Source organism: Meles meles, chromosome 14 (genome assembly GCF_922984935.1).
Source record: "Meles meles chromosome 14, mMelMel3.1 paternal haplotype, whole genome shotgun sequence".
NCBI classification, from domain to species: domain Eukaryota; kingdom Metazoa; phylum Chordata; class Mammalia; order Carnivora; family Mustelidae; genus Meles; species Meles meles.
Window position 1 is genome coordinate 6,653,952 of NC_060079.1, and position 21,368 is coordinate 6,675,319.

Consider the following 21,368-nt stretch of genomic DNA (forward strand, 5'->3'; position numbering starts at 1 on the left):
TTTGAGGACAGGGACCTTGCTCGCATTTTTCCTATTACATCCTGCCAGCCTGAACGCTGTCGGGCACACTGTAGTGCCTCACTAACGGCATTTCTTGATGCACTTCAACAATTAACCTGGCATGGGGTAAGAGCTCCAGCAACACTGGCTTCTATCCTTTGACTTACCCTTTAAATTTTCGGCTCAGACATTATCTCCTTGAATAACAAGGTGTTCTTTCTGATGTTCCACAATCATGCCATTACGAAGGAATGCAGCCAACGTAAGACATGTACAGGCTGACTTTCCTTCTCCCAGCATCCCCGAAACTCTAGCCCCCAAGTGGTCAGCTCCTGGGACACATTTCCTCCAACAGATGACCACTTACTACCTGCCATACGAGAGAGTGCAGGCTCTAGGGAAACAAAACCCAGGAAGACCGGATCCCTGTACCAAGGAGCTGACCATGGTCTAGGCAGTAGAGACAAGTGACTCCACATCCAGAGTACAGTAGTCACATGCATGACATTGCACTGTGTGAAACAGAGCCCATGAGAAGGGTATTTAAATCATAGCGGACGGTCAGGAAATGTTGGGAGGCGGCAAAGCTGGAGCTGAGTTTGGAAGACCAGGCACACTGCCACCAGATGTGGGAGGGGGAAAGGCATCCCTGTGTCTGCTGTTTGCGAATGACAGCAAGCTATTACCATAGTTGCTGGCACATAAATACTGTGCATGGAAAATTGAAAAACAGAAGAAAGGAGATTGTCAGGATTGAAAAACAAAAGAAAGGAAAGCAAGGGCAAGCAAAGCAGTAAGTAAGTAAAAAAAAGCACAAGAGCATCACACAGGTATTATTAGTAGGGAACTAGGGACACTAACTTGGCTTAAAGGGGCAGCAGAAGATAAGGCTAGAGAAGCAGGTAGAAGCAAAATTAGGCGGGCGCCTGGGTGGCTCAGTGGGTTAAGCCTCTGCCTTCGGCCCAGGTCGTGATCTCAGGGTCCTGGGATCGAGCCCCACGTCGGGCTCTCTGCTCAGCGGGGAGCCTGCTTCCCCCTTTCTCTCTGCCTGCCTCTCTGCCTACTTGTGATCTCTCTCTCTCTGTCAAATAAATAAATTAATTAATTTTTTTAAAAAAGAAGCAGAATTAGGAAAGCCTTGGTGGGAAAGCTAAGAAATAGGAAGGTAAATCTGAGAATTACAGCAAGCCATTGAAAAATCTTAAACAGAGTGACAAGATCAGATCTGTTTTTTGGCAAAATCCCTCTGGTGGCAAGTCATTCATTCATTCATTCGTTTGTTCATTCATTCATATTTCGAATAAGTGCTGAGTACCTACCCTATGTCTAACACTGAACTAGGCGTGTTGCTAAGCAGTCCAAACCAGAGCCAGAACAGAAGGCTAGAAAACCAGTTTGGCAACTACAACTATAATCTGGGTGAGAAGTAACAATGACCTCAACAATGAGGTCAACATTGACCTCAACAATGACCTCAACAATGAGCTCAACAGGGCTATGGCAATGGGCATGGAGAGGCAAGAATTGGAGGTGGAATCTATAGGATCTAGTAACTTAAGGTGGGGGGAGGTAATAAATAACCTGAGGGGCTTGCTGAAATAAGGATTATGGGGCTAGAGATATAGCGGGTCTCATGGAGGACTCGTGTATTAGATGGGGTATACTTTGGGGTCAACATGGATTAAACTGAGCTCCATAAATTAGCAAATAAGAAAGTAAACTGCAATGTTAACAGTGATGGTTAAATTGCCACCTGCCAGGTCAATCCTCCGTTGAGCCTGCTTCAAACAGAGAAGCCCACTTACAGTATAATAGAAATGGACTTTGCATGAGAATATATCAATATATGTTGTTAATATACATTTATAAGTATGTATATACGTATGAACATGCGTGAGTATTATGTCATACAACCAACAAAAAAATACTGCATTTCCTGTAAATTTCAAACTCGGACATATGGACCAAGTATTTCAATACTTTGTTCACCAAACCCAAGGGTCAGAACCAAGACCAGGGATCAGAAACAAGATTATACACACCTTTAGCACATCACAAGAAACTTTTAGAGTCAAAAGATAAGAACTTCAGCTGATAGACCATTTATATTACATCAAAAACGTTCCAAAATCATCACTTACAGAATTTTGCGGATTTAGTTTCATTTTCATCCTTCGTATCATCTCAAAGTCTTTTACAGTTCTGTAAAACAGGTTTATCATTCATTGTTACGACAAAATTTTAATATTTACATTATTAAAGAACGAGTTTTCTGGAGGGATGGGGTACCTAGATGATGGGCATTAAGGAGGGCACTTGATATAATGAGCACTGGGTATTATATGCAACTGATGAATCCCTAAACTCACCTCTGAAATTCCTAGCACATTGTATGTTAATTAATTGAATTTAAATAATTTTTTTAAAACTAGCTTTCTTATGTAAATTTCTAGTATTCATGATAAAACTGGAAGTAATCTGTGGTACAAATGTAACCAGTTTTATAACCAAATGTAACCATATTTTATCTGTGTTAGAACGAACAGCAATATATCGTCAGTAAATTACCACAATTTCTACCTTAGAAAATATCCTAGTAGATAGACATAGGACTTGAAAGTATTAAAGCTTGGAAAAATTAGCAATGTTACAGATACATGTAAAGGTTAGCAAACTTTAAGTCACTGCTCTTTTCTATACATTAAAAAGGTAAGAGACCAACAAATTACCTTTTATTCAAAAATATGAACAGAGATTATATTTAAGGTTACTATTAATACTTTCTCCCCTACAGAAAAACTCTAGTTGGTTGTGCTTAATATCTACAGAATATGAAGTTAGAATTAACTCATATATATAACTGTAAAACCTGAAGATATGTTTGCTCAAAATATAATCTATAGTTACATACAAGGGAAGAAAGAATACTACCACTTAATAAATAAAGCAGAGAAAATTCTCAACTAACTGCATACTTAACACTGCCTTCATTAAATCAAAGCCACAATGGTTCCCTAGATTAAAAGAAAAGTTTAGAATTTATAATTATAATCCAAATTAGAGAGTACTGGGTTCTAAGGCATGAGTTTATAGTAACAGAAAATGGAGATCTGAGCTGAAAATTAACATGTTGGTATAGCCAAGAAGGCAAAGGAAATGTTCAATAGCATTATGAGACAACCATGACATGCCCCTTCCTGGAATCCTGGTGTCTGAAGACTGCTGGAGTGTGGCCTCTCAGCAAAGGACAAGTGACTCTATCAAAGACGGAAAGGCAGGAAGACCACAAAGGGCCTCACTACAGAGAACTACGAAAGTGGAGGCATATCGTTCTAAAGATCCAAACCATAGATCAATTCTCCACACCCAGCAGCCACCGATATTTAGGCCAAAAGAAGAGAAACACTTTTTATGAACTTGTTATAAAATTGGTGGTACAAGCTGAAAAAGTATAGCTTCAAAAAGGTTTGGAAAAAATTTTCTAATTACACATCAATGATGGGTTCCTAAGACAATGTACTGGTTCATTAGAGGGGACAGCCTATGTTTTCAAGATTGTCACCTTAGGTTGACAGCTATGTGCCTTCTAAGTATTCCTCACAGTTAATCCAATCTCCTGCTGACTAGTCCACAGATCTGACCTGATATTCCCATACTTAGATTCTTAATAGGGCACCTCCTAACCTTTTATAAATCGAGACTTTAAAAAAAAAAAAAAAAACTACCTGATACACACTCTAAAGAATAGAATAAAAACTAACCTTTCGGAAAGTTTGTCTGATAGTTTCTCAAGGAACTCCATGACAGTCTCTAGAAAGAAAATGAAAATGTCTTTAATTACATAAAATAAAATGAACATACCTGTTAAAATTAGAGTGTAATGGTCATAATTTATGCACTACAATGCCATTAAAGTGATCATTTTCAAAGGGTGTCAGGGTTGATAATATATTTCTAGATGATGATGATCAATTTATCAGAAAACATATTAAACATAGTAATAATCCAAAGTCTTCAATTATCCCCCAGAATGAGGAGTGAATGGGGAGCTAAAAAAAGAATCAAAATTTCAATGTGTTTCTATCTACTCATATTTGTAAGAAAAAAAAATAACTTTTTAGACCATTCCAATTTTTCCCAAGTTTTAAAAAGATAGCTAGACTCTGATTTGTTCATAAAAATCCATACAATTTAGAAGCATGATTCACCCTCTCTCTCTCTCTCTCTCTCTCTCTCTCATTCTCTCTCTCTCAAATATATAAATAAAATCTAAAAAAAAAAAAAAAAAATTTTCTTTAAAAAGGGCGCCTGGGTGGCTCAGTCGGTTGGGCGACTACCTTCAGCTCAGGTCATGATTCTGGAGTCCCAGGATCGAGTCCCGCATTGGGCTCCCTGCTCAGTGGGGAGTCTGCTTCTCCCTCTGACCCTCTCCCCTCTCATACTCTCTCTCATTCTCTCTCTCAAATAAATAAATAAAATGTGTGTGTGTGTGTGTGTGTGTGTGTGTGTGTGTATGGATGATTCACTGAAAATTTGATTGTAAAAAATCAATGTTTTTCTGGAACTATTTTTGTTTTTTATATATAGCCAAGAATCATCTTTTCAGGATCAATACCGAAAGAAAATATGCCAAAATTAGAATGTTAGAAATTTAACCTCTGCTAGGATTTTTTTAAGTACCTAAATACTTCAGCCATAGTTGTCATATATTTATTCTCATAAAGGGCAACATAGTACAATTATCATTATTTCCCATGATAGGGAATTTTTCATGTGTATTTTTTAATTTACCACTTTTTGCCACTGATTTATGTATAGAGAGCTTTCACATGTATTTTAGAGTTTGCCACAAACACTGTTTTTATATTTTCCAGATGATCTTGTATATGGTTTTAAGTTTCCTGCCATCTCCTATGTAAGTTATCTTCTTTCTGAGTAAAATAAAAGCCTGAGAAAAGAATGGAGGTTAACCTAAACCAAGAAGGCATGGGGTTTCCTGCCACTGTCGATCTTTAACAAGCCTTGGATACAGTAATTCTGAAAACACTGCCTCATGCACCATATTAAATGATATTGGACCTTTGAGAAAAAAATAATATTTCATTAAAAATGAAATCTTATTTCAGGGTATCATACCAGTTGTCATAGGGAAGTATTTTCAAGTAAGTCTGTGCATGCTTTTTATTTCTGAACATTTTTTACTCACTTTCATCCATTTTTGTTTTTCTAGCTCTTATATGTGAAAAATCTACATCAATTAATCTACCTGAAAAATTGTCATATTACAAAGAATGAGTTTGAAAGCCCCTGAAAATCAACAATTCCTCCCTGGAAAAGTATTTCCTAATTCACCTGTCACATGAACGCCCACCTGAACCTTTATTTAATTCCTGCCTTCCTCCCCCCAACTCTGCTGAAAGCTCACCGTTCCCTCACCTCCGATTTCCAGTTTCACTTCCCTCATGAAACCCTCAACAAGCACAGACGCATTGGACAAACTTCCCGAACTCCTAAAATCCTACAATACTTTGTTGCCTACACACACCACTCATTTGGCACTGAGAAGACACTGACCTCTATAATTATTTATCTTTCTGTTTATATAACTGATCTCCCCAACTAAATTTTAAATTCCTTAAGGATTATAAATTCCTGTGAATTTATTCCTGTGTGACTGTGCCCAACAGCCTAACTCTAAACTCTGACCACACCAGCCCCCTAGTGAGCAATGGATTCACTGGAAATGCCACCTGGCATTAGGGGCCACAGGACCAGGGACCTCCAGCTCACACTGCTCACCTCAGTGGTCAGTCTTTGACCTTCTTCAGACTGCACTTGCCCTTAGCATTTGAGTCAACTGATCACTCTCTCCTTAAGACATTTCAGGGTGTCGTCCAGGACCACCCACTCTGCTTATTTTTCTCCTCTCTCACTCATGCTCCTTCTTGGCAGCCATTACTGGTTTTCCCTCATATCTCTGACCTCTTAAACTTGGAGGGTCCCAGAGCTCACTTCCTGGACTTCTGTTCTTTAGATGTACTCACTCCCTTAGAGATCGCATACAATCTCAAGAATTTAAATAAAGACCCAAGGGCAGCTGGGTGGCCCAACTGATTAAGTGTCTGACTCTTGATTTTGGCTCAGGTCATGATCTCAGAGTCATGAGATGGAGTCCGGCATTAGGCTCTGTGCTCAGTAGGACATGTTCTCCCTCTCCCCGAGTTTCCCCCACTCAGGCACTCTCTCTCTCTCTAAAATAAATAAATCTTTGCATACATAAATAAAGACCCAGATTCATATCTCTGGCTCAGCACTTTCTCCTCAATTTCACAGATACACATCTCACTGCCTACTCAACATCACCATGTGGACACAACTGGTATCTCAACTTACCTTGAACCAAACCAACCCTCCAGTCCTCCCCATCTTAGTTAACAGTAACTCACTGTATCTTTTCAGTTGAGCAGGTTAAAAACGTTGGTCCCCCTTCAAAATGCTATATATCCAGAACGGGACACACTGCAAAGCCCTCCACAGCCACCATTTTGGTCAAGCTGCCATCCTTCCCATCGTGGTGACTGCGAAACAGCTTCTGCACGGCCTCTCTTCCACTCCTACCTCTCTGCAGTCTATCTCAGTGTCAGCAGCACATGACTTGCCGGCAAAATTTGAGTCAGATCCCCTTACTGCTCTGCTCAAAACCCCTCAACGACTTCCCACCTCACTGCAGGAAAAGCCCTACTGAACACAGCCCCTCCTTCGTCTGCCTCACATCTTACCCCCCGTCTCACTCACTCCACTCACCGTTTTGCCCTTTTTGCTTTCCTCAAACGTGTCAAGCTACCCTAGGGACCTCCGAGCCTGCTGTGCGTCCATCTGGAATTTTCTTCCCCTAGTAAGCCATACGCTTATTCCTCTCCTTCAGATCTACACTCACATGCCCCCCATCCTCGGCGAGCCCCTGCCCGGCAACTCAGTTTCAAATCCACCACCACCACCACACGCTCACGCCCCTTCCCCCCGTCCCCACTCAGTTTTCTCCACAACTTGTATTAACTACTAACCTACTGGGTCCTTACCTATGTATTTTGTTGTTAGCTGCCTTACAGAAATATAAACTGCCTAAGAGCAGGAATTTCCATCTGATTTACACACTGATTTATTTCTAAGTCCTAGACTCATATCTCACATGTAGTGGGCACTCAGAGTATTTGTTGAATCAGCGGATGAAAATAGAGAATGAAGATGTGTTTTATATCATCTGTTTGATCTCAAACAGCTTATTAGGACCACAGATTTAGAGCGCAGGTTTAGGTTTCAACACTGTCACTGTTTAGTACTGTAACTAACACCTGGGGTTTCTATCCTATGAGGTGAGTACAAACATCTACCTCACAAAGCTGCACAGAAACGAAGTGAAATAATGGCCCAGAGTAAGCATCTTACTATTATTATACTTGACCGTTGAACAACATGGGTTTGAACTGGGCAGTCCACTCATGAAAGGATATCTCAGTACAAACACAGTATGGTACCGTACATGTGTTTTCTCCTATGTTTTTCTTAATGAAGTTTTTTCCCTAGCTTACTTTATTGTAGGAATCCAGTATAACATACATACAACATAACAAATATGAGCTAATTGACCATTTGTTATCAGTAAGGCCACCTGCCAACAATGGGCTATTAGTAGTTTAGCTTTGGGGGAATCAAGTTACATGTGAATTTTCGATTGTGCAAGTTGGGGGGGGAGTCACCTCCCCCGCATCATTCAAGGGTCAACTGTACATCTAATAATTAGAGGAAATTATTGTAACAACCTGGTGACAACAATGACCACAGAAAAACACACAAAAAGGCATAAGATCTACCTAGGAGTTAAACGGGATAAACAAATTGTATGCACTTGAGGGGTTCAGAGACGGGTATCTAAGGGAAGTGAAAAGTGAAGAGGCTGTGCATTATAAAAGAGGTAGGTTTTGAGCTGAGCACTGAAAAACTGTCTAGGATTTTAGCAGACAGACTGAGGGAGGGGAGCCGTGCCCTACGCGGGAACAACACGAACGAAGAACTGAGCGTGTTGTGCCTATGGTTTCGCGGACAGCCTTGACGGGTCAAGGGAATGGCCATTTGCAGAAGAAATGGCCATCTTTTAAGAACACTTTGGAGAAGACAGGAACATACGAGAGAGAGAAGGGATGTGTGCACGGGAGGAATAAAGACAGAACAGAATTCACGATCTGGTCTTCCTCCTACAGAGCTCATTTCTACTGTTACATCTATTTGTGAACGGCACGTCCACCCAGATCCACAACCAGAAACCAAGGGTACCCAACATGCTGTCTCCTACCCCCTCTCGACCCATCACCAAATCTCATAGATTTGAGCTCTAGAAGAAATCTTGAATCTGAACAGTTCCACCATCGCAACTACCTACTCCTGACTCAGAGTCTGAACTATGACTGCAATTTCATATGCCTTTGAAAAATCTTACTATATACACTTACATTATTACTATCATATAACACTTTCTTTTATACATTCTAAATCATAAAGAATTCAAGAGAGCACAAGGCAAGACTCTCACACACCCCAGGATGCTTCTTCCCCACCCAATGCAAATCCTCCCATCTAGCACTCTTCTGTCCTACAAGTTTCTATAACCATGTGTTTGTATAGCCCCAGCCTATATTCAACCTTGTCTTCAGCAGAAATTTTTATCTTTCCTCCTCTTTCACGGTAATTCTAGCCAATCTGGTTAGGCTGACCACAGAAACTAGCTGAGTTAAAATGAAAACACCTGAAATTAGCATCAATGAAAATTTAAGTATGACTTACTCTCAACATGCACAAGAAATAAATTTCCTTGACTGGAGAGAACATATTTCAAATTATTAGCTCTAGTTAAAAGTCAGCTCTATATAAAAATGTAGAAAAACTCAATGAGTGGGTCTCTGAGTATATTAAAAAGAGAACACTGATTTATAGGTATTTAAAATCAGAACTTCAGTTTCACAAAAGCCCTATTTTGTCCTGAAAAGTTGGGCGAACAAGCTTACCTGGATTTTTGGCTATCGTGCCTTGGAGGGCTCTGTGGGAGTATGTGGAGTACCCCACCAACTTTGCCAGAAGGTCTCTGTTGCTGAGCAGTTCCTCCAAACATTTCAACTGACCCGCATTGGGATAAAGAAAAATTTTATAAGCAGCTTCTCGAGCCTGTATTTAAAATAGAAAGGGTAGAAGGTATAATAAGTATCAGGACACAAAGGCCCATGCAATGACTATGTAGGCCAACTCTTGCTTCTCTATTGCACAGGGGATCATTGCTTTAAAAATAAATTAAGGGTTTATACAGGGTGAGTAAAGTTTTTAGAATCATACAGTAGTAGGAGATACACATTCTTGACTAGAGTTCTCTGTTATGGGGTATGCTGGAAAAAACTATTACCCAATGCATGTGCCATCAAGCACCTTTAACCAGGTAAAGACTACAAGCATTAAGAATCTGAGTAGTCTCGGGCGCCTGGGTTGCTCAGTGGGTTAAGCCTCTGCCTTCGGCTCAGGTCATGATCCCAGGGTCCTGGGATCGAGCCCCACATCGGGCTCTCTGCTCTGCAGGAAACCTGCTTCCTCCTCTCTCTCTGCCTGCCTCTCTGCCTAGTTCTGATTTCTCTCTGTCAAATAAATAAAATATTAAAAAAAAAAAAAAAGAATCTGAGTAGTGTCAAATATCGATTGTTATTGATCATACTTTAAAAATGCGGAGTTCTTTATGAAAGATGAAAGATTAAATCATTTTCATCATTCAAAGCATTTATGGAATTAATAAGCCCATAGTTGAATTTTAGGGCTTAGTAACACTCAAGTATTCTTAAAGGTATGATTATATTATCACTGAATTTTGGGTTAAAACAGTAGCAACACTCAGATGGGAGCTGAACTGCGAAGAGAGCGGAATGCACATACCAGGTCATCCGGGGCTTCTGCATGTAGACCGTCAATGATGACGTGATTTCCAGTGACTGCAAAGTTACGATGAATGTGTTCTGGTAAGAGATGCTTCTCAATCTTGTTGGGAAAGTTCGTTCCCATAAGAAATGTATGACTCAAGTCCAGGATTTTCACATTCAGGTCCACTGCTCTTTTGCGCTAGGTGCACGTGGAGTAAGAGTTATTTAAAGGCACTGAAAGTAAAAGTTCACAGCTGACTTAACAGACCATCTATAAGGATGCTGAAGCAACGTATATGGCTAAATTAATTGAAGAAGGTATTCAATATGTTAAATAAAATGAACACTGAGTATATTGTTTATGCCGTAAATACATAATAATTTACTTTAAGTCGTGTGTTAATTCCCCTTTTAATAGATATTTAATGTTCTAACAGTTTGTATAGTGTTTCTATATCGTAAGATTTATGTAAATTCTAGAGTTCTATTGTATACCTTGGTTATATAACTAATCTCTGAAATTAACAGCATTGGGAAATACAGGATCCTTCCCTATCCCCCAAGATAACCTCTTAGTTAAGTGAATTGGAGAATAGCAGGTGGTTGAATCTAGTCACTACGATACTTGTAAGTCTTTGTAGATTAAAGAGAGCAAGTTGAAGGGTAAATATGAAAATACACTGGGTCGTAAAAGAGGAGACCAAAAGGAAAGCAAAGGAATCTCTGCAGGTCTTCACAAGAGTAAAGTGAACATCCAGAGGGGCTGCCCTGTAGCAGTTCTGAGGCTGCACACACTTGAGCAGAGACAGAAGGACAGCAGCGGAGCGGGGAGCAGAGCCAGACGGAGCCCGCAGGGCAGGGACGCGTCCTCCAGCTCCGCGCCCGCACCCGTCAGCCCGCCGACTCACTGACAGTGATGTGGCTGGCACACCCACGGGGTTTTTTCTGGCAGTCACACCTTGAGGACACACAATCGCCTGAGAGAATGTGTATTATCAAAGAGAGCACCACAATTGTTTTGGAGGAAACATAAAGTAGTCCACGTCATCTGTCCGGTCTACTGCAGGACAAGCGTAAAGTTGTAATTGTAGTTATTGATATTACAAAACTAGGTGGGCATCTGGACCTGCGCTTATAATGACTTCAGGTGAAATCAGATGCAGAACCTTATGGGATGGTGTCACTAGCTGTCAACATTCTAAACTGTACTATGACCCTAAAAAAAGTTAAGAAGCACTAATACTTTTTTTTTAATTTTTTTTAAAGATTTTATTTATTTATTTGACAGAGAGAGAGATCACAAGTAGGCAGAGAGGCAGACAGAGAGAGAGAGAGAGGGAAGCAGGCTCCCTGCTGAGCAGAGAGCCCGATGCGGGACTCGATCCCAGCACCCTGGGATCATGACCTGAGCCGAAGGCAGCGGCTTAACCCACTGAGCCACCCAGGCGCCCCAGAAGCACTAATACTTTTTAAAAGGTACTTAAAATGCCGATGTACACTTGATAAGATACTGGGGGAAAATCAAATATATATTAACAACCAAAATTTTACAATATAGGGGCACCGTGGGCTAAGCATCCGACTCTTGATTTCAGCTCAGATCTTGATCTCAGGGTTGTGAGTTCAAGCCCCATACTGGGTTCCACACTGGGTATGGAGCCCATTTTAAAAAAAAATTAAAATATCGAGAATTCAAACTTCATGGGAAAAATTAGTTTTCAGATACTTCAATGTCTTTATAGTCCAGATTTCTCTTTACCTATTTTGTCTCTACAATGGCCATTTATCGCCATCTAATGGTAACCAGTGGAATAACCAAAAAGGTAAAAGACCAGTAAATTACACTGTAATTCCAAAAATACTCTGGGGTGGGGCAGGAGAGGGTGGGGAGTGATACAATTATTTCAAAGAATTTATCACCTGTTAAAATCCCCAGAAAATTAAGAACTGGGTTTACTTCCTGCCTTCACCAATTTCCAAAAGCATTTCACCATTCTGAGATAAAGATGCAGTACTCTAAACTCAAAGAATTCTATGAAATTGTTATGTTATTTAGCAAATGATTGCGAAAAAACATATACTTTCATTCTTTTAAATTTTTAAGTTATAGTCATATGAGACCTTAAAAATTAAGAAATTATTTATTTCATTTTAATTTAATTAAATATTAAGAAATAAGAAAAAAGAAAGAATACATAGGCCTTTACAATTTGTACACATTATGTAGGTGGGTCTCCTTCAAGATTCCTTTTCAGAAGTGTAACGTCTCCTTTTATCCTGTCCTAGTGGAGCCCCTTGGAGAACAGACACGAGAGGAGTTCATTAAGTTTACGTTACTTGCATCTTTAATGTTTGTGGGTTCCAGGGAGTTACTTGCCAGGAAGGGCAGCTATCCTTGTAAGAATACTTGAGAAGTAAAAGCAGCAGGTTCGATGTTGTTAAAACAGACCTGACTTGACACCTAATACTTTTGAGTAAGGTTTCAAAAATATCTTTCCTGAGGATTGCATAAAATAACAAGACTATTCACCTATCTCTCCTAGCAACTCTACTACTCTCTGCTATCTTCCTTCTGAATATCAAACTTGATTCGTATTAGCTAGCATTATTATGATTCGTCACACAATCATTCAGTATTTGCCAAGGCCAGATCTGGAAAAATCATGACCAGCATTCTTGGTGCTTGAGAAGCCCCTAATTTAGGTAAGTAATGCAAGAGGAAGAGCTTCAATAACAGGCACTTAAAGATAAATGCCATGAAAGGATTCAAATGGGAATTCTGATGAATAAAAAATTCCACCTGGGGGATAAAAGCTTCACAGACACAGTGGTCTGAGCATGAGGCCTTAGCGGAGGTTTGAGGCAGGCAGGCTCTGGTGAATAGACTCGGGAGGAGGAGGAGGCCTGGGCCACACACGAAAGCACAGTGTAATGAGTTACAGGGGAGCACAGGGAGGGCTGGGAGAGCATCACCATGGACGTTCTTTGTTACATATTAGCTGCTATTGACAATGGAAAGTGACTGAGAGGTTCTGGGCAGGACAGTAATGATCAAATCAATACTTTAAGAAAATCACGCCAATGTTCACAGACAGGTCAGACTGATCAGCAGGAAACCTGGGCAGGGACAGCTGAACAGAATTCGGAGTCTGAGCTTCCTCCACCTACTAGCTCTGTGACCTTGGGTAGATCATGTAATTCTAGGTGCCTCATTCCTCATCTACAAAACAGGAATGATAGTAATACTCAAACAGCCCCAAAGCTGTTATGAAGATCTGATGAAAAATACATGCTTCAAATAGCAAATACTTAATCACTAGTAACTATAATGAGTATCAGGAAGACAAAGACCTTTCAGACAGCCCAGGTATACGGTGATAAGGTTCAAGGTGAGTTGTTTGAGGGAGGCAGACAGATGCAGGGGTTCTACAGAAATGATCTGAGGACTTTGTAACTAATTAAGACATGGAAGTATGGGGAATTAAAAAAACTTGAACTGACCCCAAATTTGTATTTGAGTGACTCAGAGACTAGTGGATTCACTATACAGAGAAGTAGTAACAAAGAACTGGCTTGAAGAGGGGCCAATGTGTCCATTTTTAACAACATAAATGTACCGCATAGCCTATCAGCCTTGGGGACTGCTGGGCGGCCTGTGTGGCTGAGGTTAGGGCAGGAGTCTCGTGCTGAGCCCTTAAAGCCACATAAACACAGCAGTGCACCAGTGGCTCCAACATTATTCAAACCCAGCAACAAGCAAAATGGTATTACTTAATGCAGGTGCTACATATCCATCCCCAAGACTCTGACCTCTACTTCCCAACATACTCTGATAAAATGATCTCTATTCATAGGTAATATTATGTCCTATTTAGTAGGAAAAATATAACTAAAAAAAAAAAATAGGCATAACCATAATAGACACCAAGCAAGGAGGGGAGATAACACAGAGCAGGCGATCTGTTGATGGCGGTCAAGTCACCCTCATTCTCCCAGCCCTGAGTGTACTATAGAAACAAGGGCATTCGGCTTGTTAGGATGTTGTGTTCTAGAAAGAGAAGTGGCCAGGGTCAGATACTCTGGACTCTAAGGATGGAATCCTGAACCAATCACTTTGTCCTGTTTCCTATCTGTGAAAGGAGGGTAAGCCCTGCCTCCTGCTTCCAGAACAAAACCATGTGGATCTTTCGAAGACATGCAGAATATGAATAAGTACACTTATGTAAAGGTCTCGGTGATAGTCCCTGTACCTCCACTCCCAGACCTTAATCTTCAAAATTCTCAGCTTTCCTGTTCACTTGCCTTTCCTTCCTGGTCATCCATCAAGGATACACGACATCTAAAACACCCCAACGGTCTCAAGTAATTTCTTAATTCTGAGTTATCATGCATGATAGACAAACTTCCAGAGAGCACCATATTCAAATATAATAGAAAAAATTCGTAACACAAATAACCTAAAGTTTGTATGATATGCAAATTTAAGCAATGTACAAGGACTGTAGCAATAAATGTACCAACTAAATATTAGTAAAACAAGGGGGGGGGTGCCTGGGTGGCTCAGTGGGTTAAGCCTCTGCCTTCAGCTCAGGTCATGGTTCCAGGGTTCTGGGATCGAGGCCCGCATCGGGCTCTCTGCTCAGCAGGGAGCCTGCTTCCCCCCTCTCTCTGCCTGCCTCTCTGCCTACTTGTGATCTCTCTATCAAATAAATAAATAAAATCTTAAAAAAAATTAGTAAAATGAGCAGAAAAAAACAGAGAAGAGTCACCTTTTCTTTGTCTAGGTGGATTCCGCTGATTTCAAAATCAAACATAAACAGTTCAGCCACTCGCCTATAAACAAAATGAACCCAGGTTATAACAGGTAATAATAATTATTAGCAAAATCACTTTCTTATTAAATAAATTGGACTTTTTACATAATACTCCCCCAAAGCCAAACATATGCATACACACATACACACAAACACACACACACAGATAATACGTTTGAAACCAGGAACCTAACATCTTAGAAATCAGGCAAAACATCCAGCTCACTGACTGGGCTTTTAAGCTCTCCTATAGATGATCTGGAATCATATATTTCACGCTAACTGTACAATAAGCCTTAAGTTGAACCAAAGGAATGACGACTACTCCAAAGAGGTCAAACTCATCTACTGCTTTTATTCTAGAAGAGACGGACATCTTTTCAACTGTCCACTGTCTTTCCTCCAAAAAATATTGGCCACATACATGACACAACCCACCAAATAAACACCTGTGGCACACACACATGCTGCCCGATTGCAAACAGGGAAGCCCGCAGATAACTATAACACAGCTTTATCTAGCATGTATATTTAACAGAAGTATACTCTAAGGGGCTTGTGGGTAAAGGCATGTATGTTTCATAAGGCATGGTCTCATAAAGGGGCAAATACTTTTTGAACGAATGAATACAAGGTTAAAGATGTAGTAATTTCCTAACAGGGATACGAATAAAGTATGTAAGGAGTTCAAAGAGAGATCACCAAGCCGGTTCCTTACTTACCAGCTTCCATACACCTTATGCTGAATTTGCTTAAGACTTGTGAAGGAAGGTTCCTCACCATTTCCAGAATTAGCACTAGTTTGCATTGTAGAGAGCGTCATTTTTAATTATCATCAAATGCATCTGCAAACTTAGGAGCAAGGCCTAATTTTCCCACCCTTTCCCTGCTGTTAACAATTCTATCAGAACAATTAAAAAAAAAAAAACAAAAAACAGTGGAATAGAAGGTATCTTGATAATATCTAAAGTAAGGGGCAACTTTTCATTAATTTTCTCCTGTAATATTTTATACTTAGAAAGACACCTCTCCCTTTTTAGTTAAAAGTCCATTTGATATTGTTTACTTCCCATTAGACACCAGAGGAATTAAAATACTGAATCCATAGCATATGGTAAATGGAAGAAAATTGTGTCTGTGCTGGAAACAAGACGTTACCATGCTGTGCCACAAAAGCTTGGACTGGTACACACAGCTCTTCAAACACATCAGCGTGAAACACATGGTCCCTGATGTCCAGAAGAGTCTAGTATCATTCTTAAGTAAATCTGATAAATACATATCAGGGGAGCAGGAAACAAGACTGTATCTCACAGAGCTTATGCTAGTATTACTAACATGTAAGAAAGAAATAATTGCACATCACTTCTTTACTGGCAATATGAAAATTACACAGTAAATGGCTGCTATTTATCTGGTGGTATAGGGGAAGACATTAGAAAGAAAAAGGACAATCAACCAAATTAACCCCTTATCTCCTTCCCTACTACCACTCTCCTAGTCGAGGCTGCTGTCCCCCCTTGCCCTGATATACTACAGTTAGCCCTCCTGGGTCCCCTTGCCTCTAGCCCTCCATCCCTACAGGATGACCTTTCTCAAGGTCAGAAGTCCTTGCTGCGATGAACTTAGCACCTCATGAAATACTCTCTCCTCCACTGTGATGTCTCTCTGAAGGCTTTCCTCCACTACCAGCCAAATTAGGGGCCACTGCTGTGGGCTCCAATAGCATTTATGATTTCTGTTTAACAAACTCATAGCAGCAATGTCCACAATAGCCAGACTACGGAAGGAGCCAAGGTGCCCTTCAACAGATGAATGGATAAAAAAAGATGGGTACACATATACAATGGAATAATACTCAGCCATCAGAAAGGATAAATACCCACATTTGCATCGGCATGGATGGGACTGGAGGGGATTATGCTGAGTGAAATACGTCAAGCAAAGAAGGACAATTATCATATAGTTTCACTTATATGTGGAACATAAGGAATAGCACGGAGGACCACAGGGGAAGGGAGGGAAAACTGAATAGGAAGAAAATCAGAGATGGAAACAAACCATGAGAGACTCTGGATTCTGGAAACAAACTGAGGGTTACAGAAAGGAGGGGGTAGGAGGGATGGGGTAACCGGGTGATGGCCAATAAGGAAGGCACGTGTTGGGATGAGCACTGGGTGTTATACGCAACTAATGCATTGTTGAACACTACATCAAAAACTACTGATGCAGGCTAACAGAACATAATAAAAATTAATTAATTAAAAACAGTTTAAAAAAATTGTTAGGAGAACACAGAATTTTTTTAAAAGGTTATACTGGAGCCATACGATGTAAAGTCATGAACTGGGTTGTAAATGGTTTATAAGAACGTTTAAGTAGAATAAGCAAAGAGGGAACAAAAGATAACTTCAACCAATGTTTAAAAAAAGTCAATACATGTATTGCAGAACATGAAAAATAATTACGATTTGCTTTACATGTAAGAGCTTATTCCCTTATTCAGAGAGTACAAACCTGAGGACGCCGCCATGATAATTGCTTATTTATTTCAACTCCATCCAAATCCCAATAATTAAAAACATAAAACAGTGAACACTTGGACAATTTTTCAAAGGCCTACTGTATGAGATTTTCAGTTTTCTTCCAACTAGCAGCAGCTACTTAGAATATTAAATTCTTTGATGCTGTGCCGGAAGCTGAGTTTCTTGGCTACTGAGAATTGTTTTCTTTCTCTTTAATCCTGCTGCATGCTTGGAACCAATTTCAGGTGTAACACCTCTTTCTGTCTATAACAATTTTTTTTAAACTACTAGTTTTCTGGAATTAAGTTATCTAAATATTTGATCTACTCTCCTGCCATTCTTAGACTTTTCATAAAGGGTATATTTATCTTCCCGATTATTGTGAATCGAAGTTCTTCTAAAATTCTGAAAATTCAATAGACCACATTAATAATTTAGTCACTTACCTTCTTTCTTAAATAATGTAAAGTGCTTCACTTAAACCCCTAAAATATCCCCATTATCTCTACCTCATGGTGATCTCCCTTCCTGAACAGTCAACCTAAAACACACTCTCCTCTCTCTTTTCCAACACAGGCATTTTCTGTTTATTTTAATAAGAGGGGGGGAAATATAACGGGGGTTAATAAATGGGGAAAGGTACTGTATATGGTAAGTTTGTCATATAAGTTTATTGTGTAACAGCTTTATGTAAAAATTGTAGAGAAAAATGAAAATCACTAATCTCACCAAAGATAACCACCACTATTAAAATTCACATGAAGAACATGTGAAATTAAATAAGATAAAGTTAAAGAAATTAGCACAGTGCCCAGCACATAGTGGATACTTGAAAAATGTTCGCTGAGTTTCTGAAAGGACATATGTATGGGGCACTTAATTCCCTCACACTGAAACATCAACTAGTCTGGTTGTTGGGCCAGGTGGACTGGTGGGAGACGTGCAACAGGACCCCATCCTGAGAAGCAGAAGCAGAGGCAGCTTCCTCGGTCTCATAAAGATACTGTCTCGGTGGCAATGAACTTGTGGCTAACACCGACAACAAAAAAGACCTTCCCTTGGCTTCTATCCAATCTCCTTTGAATATATTATACTACTTATTTAAAATAATTGGGAGCCAACTAAAATAGATTTTTGTATCTTGGTTTTTCTTTTAAAATTATACCACAAACATTGAACACTGCACTGTCTCTTTAAATACTCTTCAAAAACATGGTTTTTTATGTTTGTAATGTTTGGTCATATGGATTAAAGATATTTTCATTTTTCTCACACCTGTAATCCATGCTATGACAAATATCCCTGTTACATACATCTCTTTATCCTTACTTATTCCTTAGGATACGTTCCAAGAATTAAATTGACCAAAAAGGTGTCCTCCATAAATATCTATCAGTTTACACGTAACCAGAGAGGACCCATCATCCCAAGCTTTGTTAAGTGAAGGGCTCTTTGTTCGATCTTTCTTGAAGGATGGTAGGATCCCGTTCTTTGGTTGACTACCATGTACCAGACATTTTACTTTCATTACTTCATTCAAACTTCATAATAATCTTCTGAAGTACTTTTTTTATTCACTTACAGAGGAGAAAACAAGACCGAGAGAGTCAAGGAGCCAATATCCACCCAAAGCACTCAAACAGCAGAGGCCGCCTGTGCTCTCCCCACTTCACACGATTCCCAGTGTTACACTTGCTACACGGTTCCAAGTTTAACGGCCATCTGCCCGCTATTCCTTATTTTGTGAAAGGAGAGTTTCACAGAAAGAATCCTTTACCTTGTTTTCTATCAGGAGATCCACTTTTTTGTTTTATTTTGTCTTTTAGTAATCTGTAAGGCCTCCTAACACAATAAAGATATTAACCCTTTAGCATGTAAGTAACTTTTGTCCCATTGTGTATTCTGACTTTGAATGTGGAAAAGTTTGACCATACCAAAGTTTGTAGTCTTTATATCATCAAATCAATCAATGGTGGTCTGACTTTGGTATCATAAGACAGACGTCTCACCTTCCAAGACTATCAATTCATATCTTTAAGTAATCTACTTTTTCCCCCAATAGTTATCTCCTGGTCTAACATCATTTACTGAAAACCAAGTCTTTCCCTACTGATAGGAAATAACACTTCTATCATATACTAAATACAGTCTTGCATATATTCGTGACTGTCTGAATTTTTCTTTTCTTTCATTGACTATGCTGGTGGTGTAAGTATAATGCTCTTTTTTTTTTTTTAAGATTTTATTTATTTGTTTGATAGAGATCACAAGTAGGCAGAGAGGCAGGCAGAGAGAAAGGGGGAAACAGGCTCCCTGCCGAGCAGAGAACCGGATGTGGGGCTCGATCCTGGGACCCCAGGATCATGACCTGAGCCGAAGGCAGAGGCTTTAACCCACTGAGCCACCTAGCCGCCCCTATAATGCTCTTTAAATTATAGCAGTTTTATAATGTTTTACTATCTGGTACAAATCCTTTTTTAGTACTTTTCTTATCAGATTTTTCCTGCCTATTCTGGCACATTTATTGTCTATGACTTCAAAATCATTTTAAGTTACAACAGAAAAATCTTCCTTTATAGACTGGGTAGCACTAAACTTACAGACCAGTAGAGACCACCCCTGAAGCTTTCTTCTTTCTTATCTCAGACTATGGTACGTTTCACTGCTTAAATATCATCTTTCATGCTTCCCAATGTGTGTACATGCCTGTGTGCATGTGTGTGTGTGTTGAGGCTCTATAAGCTTTGTGGTCCTGAGTTTATTTCAAGGTGTATTACAGCTTTTTTTTTTGCTCTTGTGACTGGGATTTTCCCTGCATTATATTTTCTGAAGATGATGTGTTTGTTATATTCTTCACATACAAGAAAGCTCTTAATGGTTTTGGAAAAACCCAAGTGAAACAGGTTTCTTTATAGCTGGGCTTCGCGAAGACGGCAATCAGCTAAAACTGTTTAAGAGCGGACAGTACATTAACTTAACTAATGGGACCCTTCTGGGAATACTTTTTGAACAGCTCATCATAGAACAAGGATTTCACAGAATGTATCAAAGAACAAGAGGATGATCTACTCAATTTAAATCATTTCTTTTATAACTTGTTTTGCCAAGATAATTGGTTAAAACCACAATTTCCGTTTTATATTTGCACTTTATAATTTGTCGTCTTGCAAGTATTTACCACACACAAGGTTGTCTCTGGGGGCTAGCCAGCTCTCCTGATGACGCACCAGGTTCCATGATATTTCAGTTTTAGTTCTTCAATTCTTCTTCCTCCCACTTCAAGTTACCTTTCCTTTCTAGAATACTGATATTCTGCCCAGCTCATTTTCCCCTATGTTCCCATTTTGTTACTTTAAAAATCCTCTTGGCATTTTTAGTGACACCTAGAAATGAGGTATGTAGAACAAGTCCTTTGCACCTAAAATAGTCTGCTAGCCCACTGCAATTTCTCTACATTAAATGTAGAAAAGTCAATCTTTGGCAAAGTCAAATCATGAATAACCTGCTGTCTCTACTCAAAGTCGTACCATTGAGTATAAATACCTATGAGCAGACATCCAACTTTTAATTGTTTTGATAATGAAGACAGTATCATGCTCAAGCCTAAAAGCAGAGCAAAGACAAACTATTCTGATGGTACAGCTAGCTTTACTAGTATCCTGAGACCCAGGATCAATGAAGAGAAGTAAGATCAAACCACTATCTACATATTAGAAGTCAGGTGAAAATAACCTCCCAAAGACAGCCTCATCGTATGGTCCATACAGCATGGTAATCATATATCTGATTAACAAGACCCCAGTACCAACTGATCCCTACAGAACAGGGCTTCATGTGGGGGTTATAAGCCACATATGGAGACAGAAAGGAGGGAAGGAAGCAGGGGGAGGGAGAATCAAGGAGTGAAAAGAAGTGCCCCATAAATAAAAAGTAGATAAGTGGGACACCTGGGTGGCTCAGTAAATCTCCTGAGTGAAGAGCCTAGAATCCAGAACCCAGGGTTCTAGCGACTGCCTTCGGCTCAGGTCATGATCTCAGGGTCCTGAATCAAGCCCCACATTGGGCTCCCTGCTCAGCAG

General features: G+C 39.8%; 1 protein-coding gene across 2 annotated transcripts in view; it reads right to left on the minus strand.

Annotated features, from left to right (window-relative positions):
• The window catches only part of LOC123925244 (mitochondrial intermediate peptidase), a 169,423-nt gene that overhangs the window by 138,419 nt on the left and 9,636 nt on the right, over positions 1-21,368 (minus strand). For both annotated transcript variants that reach the window (XM_045978484.1, XM_045978482.1), the window contains exons 5-9: positions 14,720-14,783; positions 9,967-10,149; positions 9,060-9,216; positions 3,762-3,810; positions 2,142-2,202 (exon numbers count right to left, since the gene is read on the minus strand). In XM_045978484.1, the coding sequence (XP_045834440.1) occupies positions 2,142-2,202; positions 3,762-3,810; positions 9,060-9,216; positions 9,967-10,149; positions 14,720-14,783 (514 nt within the window). The remainder of the gene's footprint in view (positions 1-2,141; positions 2,203-3,761; positions 3,811-9,059; positions 9,217-9,966; positions 10,150-14,719; positions 14,784-21,368) is intronic.